General features: G+C 44.2%; 1 protein-coding gene across 1 annotated transcript; it reads right to left on the reverse strand.

The window, feature by feature from the left end:
• Positions 1–1,540: 1,540 nt before the first annotated feature.
• kifc1 (kinesin family member C1) lies at positions 1,541–7,057 on the reverse strand. Its single transcript, XM_084031643.1, has 17 exons — positions 6,996–7,057; positions 6,197–6,289; positions 5,753–5,852; positions 5,535–5,588; positions 5,277–5,360; positions 4,769–4,958; positions 4,512–4,677; positions 4,248–4,415; positions 3,978–4,091; positions 3,665–3,751; positions 3,316–3,513; positions 3,028–3,192; positions 2,778–2,916; positions 2,476–2,615; positions 2,253–2,326; positions 2,071–2,146; positions 1,541–1,830 (listed from the first exon to the last, which is right to left on the reverse strand). Exons 2-17 carry the CDS (start codon positions 6,284–6,286, stop codon positions 1,786–1,788), a joined length of 1,890 nt encoding a protein of 629 aa, XP_083887769.1. The 5' UTR covers positions 6,287–6,289; positions 6,996–7,057; the 3' UTR covers positions 1,541–1,785.
• Positions 7,058–7,352: the final 295 nt, after the last annotated feature.

Below are 7,352 nucleotides of genomic sequence, written 5' to 3' on the forward strand. Positions count from 1 at the left end.
CAAGAAAAGTGTCACCACCCAGCTTAGTTAAATGCATGTGATATCCGTGCGTGTGTGTGTGTGTGTGTGTGTGTGTGTGTGTGTAGTGTGTGTGTGTGTGTGTGTGTGTGTGTGTGTGTGTGTGTCCCTGCACTCATGGCTGGACTTTGACAACGAAATCAACAGTGGTGATTTGGTCACGTTATTAATTTAATGAACATAATTTGCCCACATGACATGCATGACCGCTCGGTCCCCGTTAAGAGAGCAGGACCACACACACGCACACGCGCACACACACGCACACACACACACACACGCACGCGCGCACACACACGTGAGTTGTTAAAAGCTGTGGATTCGAGGCTTGACATGTCGTCGCTGTGAACATGTTGTTTTCCCTCCCGCTCGCAGAAACAGACTCCAATCAACAGCGTTACAGATGTGACGTTAGCATGCTAGCTAGCTCAGACCGCTGGCTAACACACACGCGCGCGCGCACACACAGACACACGCGCACACACACACACACAACAACAACCGGGAGCCGCTGCGGGCGTTAAAACTCACCGTTTTTTTTTAGTTGACACCGCAGCCTCCCGGAGAAGAGTGTCGGTCGGAGCCGGGGGCGGTGGGCGCTGCCGGGTTGTCCAGGCCCTGAAGTTGGGGCACCATTTTTTTTAAACCGTCGGATCTGCTCTGCAGCGGCGGCGGCGGCGGCAGACAGCGACGCGTCGCCTTTAAAAGGATTCCAGACAGACGAGCCAGACTTTGGCCGACAGAAAACACGTAAAATAAACAATGAAAAGGAGCACGTTCAAAACGCAGCGTTGAAATAACAGCAGAGTACATTTGACTCATATTTAACACAATTAACATATTTATACATGCACAGGTTACATTATGTTGAATAATATGCATTTAATTTTGATTATTTATTAAACCTATCTTCTATTAGGATATTCAAATACTTGAAATACTGCAAAGAAAACTTGACTAGAAAGAAAAGGGATTGATCCCTGAAGCTGAAAGTCATGCTGGTTTATAAACTGTACATAATCAGCCATATCTGAATATTCTTTATCCTGACCTACCCTAAAATAACTGCCATAGTCCAATGAGCCAGGAGTTTGGTTCGGAAAAAGATTATTACGAGATTTATTAAAGTATTGACAAAAACCTGTGTGTAAAAACATAAAGTAGCACAGGAAATACAAGTTGCCCATCTACTGACGGTATTTATTATTACATCGTGTTGGGTCAGAGAGCAGAAAGACTAACAGATAACAACCGTTTATCAGCACAAGTCAAGGAAAACAAAAATTACAATTTACCCACACTACATGGTACATTTATTAGTAACAATTGTGCAAGTTATACAAAACGCACGTTTATGCTGGTAGAAAAACAATCTGTATATGGATCCTCTTGTTAAAATATGTCATAAGGAGATTAAATGTCTCAACTAGAGAATTTCCTCATCAGTCAAGAACTCTTAGGAGCGGTTTATGCATTTGGAAAAAGAAAAACAACTGCCTTCAGACCTGCGTATGTACACTTGCTTAAATGTTAAAAGGCCTGTATTAGTGATCACAAATTAAAGTCCTGAGAATATACAAAAGTATTTTGGTTTCTGGTTCTCACAGGGCTCAACACTTTAGGTTTAAAAGTGGTTGTCAGGCCGGCAACCAGCCATCAGCTTTTGGTTGCCGAGACTGAACATTTTATTGTTGTGACCATATATGTAAATGCAAAAATAGCAAAAAAAGAGACGAAGAGTTGAGTCTCTCTTTGAAGACCTTCGCTCTACTTCCTGTTGGCACTGGCTGTTCCGATCACGCAATCGTTAACCTGTAACGAGAGCAAACACGAAACATCACATTTTGATCACGTTATAATAAAATAACTAAATCGTTACTGTAGAAATGGATCATTTAAATGGTGACATAATCACAACACATTCCAAGAGTCATTTAGTTAAAACCAATCCACAGATTTAAAACAACTATAGTGGAACGTCGTGTGATTAATGTACTCTGCCATGTTGCACCAGCGGTGGCAGGACGTCAAACAACCATAGATGCCACTGACCTTGCTGGCAAACCTAAGGGAGTTCAAAGTTTCCCCGAAGCTGTCCGCCTCCGGTGCTATGTTGACAAACATCAGGCTGGGATGAGACAAACGGAGAGAAACCCGTTAGAAGAAAAACAATCACAATGCTTCTTTCCTGATGTGGGAGGAAAGCCGCTATACTATATACTGGAAGAACTCACGTTTTGCTGTTTCCTCCCAAGCACCCTTGCAGCAGATACGTCAGCTTGGAGTTCCTGTACGGGATGTAGCTCTCCTAAAAACACAAACAAAATCAAAAAAATAATGCAACAACAACAAACAAGACGGCAGGATTGAGATTTTTTTTTTTTAGCATATTTGGCGTGTAAAGCAGCCTCTCTGAACCCAGCGCCGCTGTTTGCAGCCCGGCTTGTGTTTGCAGACCTTGTTGGCCAGCGCGCTGATGACTATGCCGAGGTTGGACAGGGAGCCATTGATGGCGGTCATCTCCTTAAACCGATCTCCTTGAGACTGACTCTTCAGCATTCGCTCGCTTCCGGCCAAGTCCACGAGGCACAGAGTGGCTGGACGCACAAAAACAAACAAAATACACATGCAGGTTTAACAGAAAGTCAGCCTATGAAAAGAGCACATACAGTATGTCATGCATGCAGAAACTGTAGCATTTTTAAAAAAAAGTAAAACCACATCTGTGATACTGGCGTTACCAGTGGGATTCTACTCACACTTGCATTTGACATCCCTGCCGACATTCGCTCCCTCGATATCCAGCTGGAACACTGAATGGGAGCGAGAGGAGCGGTCATTCTGGGCCGTCTGGGCTGTGGAGCGATTCTGATTGGCCAGCATGATCAGGCCGAGGACCTGGCAGGTGGAGGGGATCATAGAGATTATTTACTGTAATAAAGTGACACATATAATGCAAATGATGTTGCTGAACAGTGGAATAACTGAAGATATAACCGCCAGGCGTACCTGATCCTCGTTGCAGACCCTTTCGTACGTGAGGTTGGTGATCGTCACCTCGTTGTTGGTGGACTTTCGGATCTCATGCTCGGGCCTCTTGTTGGCCTTGCCAGAGTAAAGGAGGTCTCGCAGGGTCTCGTTGTAAATTTCTACGAAGCTGGCTGTGAAGGTGAACTGGGATTAAAAACAGAAACGGTTATTAATAAGACTTTTCTCCAGATGTAGTAGATAAAAGTACACACATTAGTACTACAAACACATGTTGATGTGATCACATGCATGACATTACACACTAACCTCCCAGCCTTGTGCTTCCAGCTTTTCTGCTGCTCTGAAGATTTGCTTCACGGCTCTGGGAATCACGCCTCTGGAGTCGTCAAACTCGTCGCCCTCCATGGTGTACGTCTTTCCACTTCCTGTTTGGCCATAGGCAAAGCAGCAGACATTGTAGCCGTCCAGTGCCGACTGCACCAGCAGCGAGATCTCTTCAAAGACCTGAAATCAAATCCACAAAACATCATGGATTGCTCTGGTGGGAAACAGCCACAAAATATCCATGTGTTTGGTCCTTTAAAACACAGTTGGTACTTATTCATGGAAACGTACACTCTTTAATACATTGTTTATTGTGATGCATGTTGTTTACCTCCTGTTGGGAAGTCTGGGGGCCAAACACCCGGTCAAAATTGAAGTTGTAATTCTTCTGAGTCTCAGCAGTTTTGCCTGTGTGAGACTAAAAAGCAGAAGCAGGGAAGATGTGCAAAATGTGATTTATTTCACTTCTTCTTGAAGACCAGTTTTAATGGAGCTTCATTTTGGCACAGATAATCTTTTTGGTAACATCACAGAAGCTAAGAATGATTCTTGCTTCTTGTGCACTGCAGGAAAAAAAGCAGTTTCCTTCACAACAAACATGCCTTTCTTTATTTATGGATCCGATATGCTGACAGGATGCTCACCTCCTCTGTTTTGGCCAGTGTGATCGTCGTGTCGTCGCTGGCCGGGAGCTGGATGTGCTTGCTGAGGCCTCCATCCACCAGTGGACGCACCCTGCAAAACACCCTGATATTGCCCTGCAGGGGAAACAGTGAAGGACAAATAAGTCTCAATAGTCAAAGAGAAGAAGCACAGAAGGAGTTGGTTGTCAAGAAAAAAAGAGAGGAGAAAAACAATTGTTGACAAGTATTAGATGATATAGAAGGAAACCAGAGGCTTCTGAGGGTACTTGCCTTGAGTTCCTGGATGGTGTTGTGGAGCCGTCTGCGCTCCATCTCCCCGGTGTGAAGCTCGTCCTTCTGCTGGTCCACGGTGTCCTTGAGAGAGCGGACCTCTTCCTCCACGTCTCTGAGGGTCGCCTGCAGGCGGGCCAGAGTCGACTCCTGCACCGAAAGCTTCATCTGGAGAGGAAAGACGGACACAAGAAAGCATAGGAATAAATCTGGTCTTTTCCTAAATCTCCCGATCATCACATCTGGGTTTAGCAGACGTCGTACCTTGAGAGTCTGCAGCTCCATCTCTCGGCTGTCCCGGAGAGTCTCCATGACCTTGTATTTGCTCTCTAAGTTGGAGAGCTCCTTTTCAAGCATGCTCTTATCACTGGACACTTTCTCCAACTCTTCTCGGACTCCTGACAGAGCCTGCAGCTCCGCCTCATACACACTAAAATCAGGGGGAAATAAAAAGACATTTAAATTGGGTCCAAGCAGACAAATTATGAACACCAGAATATGATGAGTAATTCATTTTTTACCTGATCTGGCTCCTCTGCCTCTGAACATTTTTCTCCATTTCGACCACTCTTGTTTGGCTCTGGGCCATCGTGCCTTTCAGCACTTCATTCTCCTGGTTGACAGTTTTGACCTTTGACTGGTAGTTCCGGATCTTCCCCTCCATGTCGTTGACCTTGCCCTTCAGGTCCCATGGCTGCCGCTTGGCGCCCCCTTGAAATTGTTACAGTAGGTAAAGCACAGGTGTAAATAATAAAATGAATGGTGGCTGAATTCCTGTCCAGCCTTCCAAAAAAGGCTGAATAGAGGCCAAAAAACATGAGCATGATCAGCCATGATTTCTCCACATTCATCCAGCTGCATAGCTGACTGACAGTTTGCTTTGGAGACAGGAGACATGGTTTGTCGTTGGCCAGAAAGGCCTGTAGCTCTAGTTCTTAAATACCCCCATTATCTAATCACCAAACATTAAGCCACTTCATTCGACACAATTCTCTAAGGAACAAGAACCAAGTGGAAGGGATTTCCCACCTGCTTTTGTGCCAGTGGGTGCAACATCTGGCTTAACGTTGCCTCCCCTTGCTGCAGTTGAAGCTACAGACGGCTTCAGGACACCTGAGGGAACAAGAACAACACATAAGAATCCTCCTTCTGTTACCTGGATTAGAATCCCATGTGTTCTTGGTGGATCCAAAGCACTTCTGTATTTCCTAGTTACCAGTTAGGAAAGTATAAAGAACACATCCCAGTTTATAGACCTTCCTCCATCATTAAGGCAGCTCATCTTACCTCTGGAAGGACCAACAGCCACGGTGGCAGCTCCTACACCTCTGGGTTGCCTAGCTGTGTGGGGCACAAAGGGAGACACGCAAAATAATAAGACAGAAGAAGCTGACATTTTGTTTGATTAGACTTTTCGAGAACAAATCCCGAAAACCTTGCTTCAAATGATTTCATGGATTCTGACCTTGGTCAAAAACATATACTCTAAGAGTCAGGTAACTTACAAATAGGAGCCTTGGTTGCTGCAGCAGGAGGCCGCCTGCCACCGATGATGGTAGCTGCTGCAGTCGGTTTGACAGCCTCCGGTTCTTTGCGAATCCTCTTCTGCAAACACACAAACACCACCAGCGTAAAGCAAGAGCGATGATTCCACCTCTTGAACTATAATAATAATCTACTTCAAGTTTTAATCGACACCATGTGGACACACAGCTTGACCTTTCAAATAAATCAGATTGTCTGTGTAATTGTGTGACATAAAAATCTGCTTCATGACCAAGAGAAAACGCACTTTTCCTGTTAAAATGGTATGTTTAAAGTGATGGGCCAACATCTGGGTGCTGGTTACTTTACCGTGCTACATGCAGATGGAGGTGCTCGGCAGAACAAATCTGACAGAATAACTAATGAAGCAAATAAAATAAAAGACAGGAGAGTTTTGTACGAACCTGAGCAGGCGCACAGTCCTGTCCATTCTCTGAGCTGCTGCTGCTTGTAAGCAGGGCCCTCTTGCTTGAACTAACCGGTAAGCGGGACATGTTCTGTTGAAGGGAAATTATGATGAAAACCGACTGTGACAGAAAAAACACAAAGTATTAACACATCTGGCACACTAAAGTTTGAACCACACACCTCTTGGCTTTCTCACAAACATTGTTTTAAGAACTTTTATTGCAACTCCAGTACATAAAGCTTTTTTTTTTGTAAGGTATGTAAAGACAACACAGATTATGATCCAGAAGACAACCACTATCTGTTTATTTACTCCTAAAACCAAACCAACCACTGCCTATGTGCTTTCCTTACTACTAAAATCACACCAGTACGTTTTGACGGGCAACACAACAGATATAATTTTGTAAAAATAAAAACAAATACTCAAAAACGACTTGTATGATGTCAATGAGGCCTACAGGCAATACATAGCAAAACAGACATTCAAATCTGGTATTGTTCACAAGTACTTAAATTGAAAACTACCTCAGCATTAGGTTAAATGTATTTTCATGGACTGATAATCAGCTAGGATGGGATGACGGGAACACAGAACCACGTCAAACCGACGTTCACGTTATCGTTAACCAACATGAAACGTTAGCTAAGCTAAGTTAGCGGTTCGTTGTCGTTAGCTTTCTGCATAAAAGCGAAACAGCCACGTAAAGTAAAGGGGAAAATCTCCCCCATTAAACCATATCCTTTAAAATACGATGAACAAAACAATAGTCTGACAGTTATTAAAGCGTTTACCTCAACTAACGCTGATTTAGAGTTCCGAGTTGTCACCAATTCACCGCCTCCAGCCGTTTGAAAATTTGAAATTGAAGTGTTTTGGTGTTCCAGACGGGCTGCCCCGTGATTGGTTGAGCCGGCGTAAACCCCGCCTCCCGCCTTCTTTATGTGCGCTTGCTACGATGGACCGAGTGTCCCGCTTGGGCGGAATATACGTTGTTCGCACTGTAAATAAAGGCTCATGTCTGGACTAGTCTAGGAGGTAAGCGACGAAACGAATCAAAGTTTAAACTTTATACGACATTGTACTTCCGTTTGATTCACTTTTGAATATTTTACCTGCTAAAATGTGTTTCTACCCTTTTAAACCTCGTT

Source organism: Eutrigla gurnardus, assembly GCF_963514095.1.
Source record: "Eutrigla gurnardus genome assembly, chromosome: 17".
In the NCBI taxonomy this organism is placed as follows: Eukaryota; Metazoa; Chordata; class Actinopteri; order Perciformes; family Triglidae; genus Eutrigla; species Eutrigla gurnardus.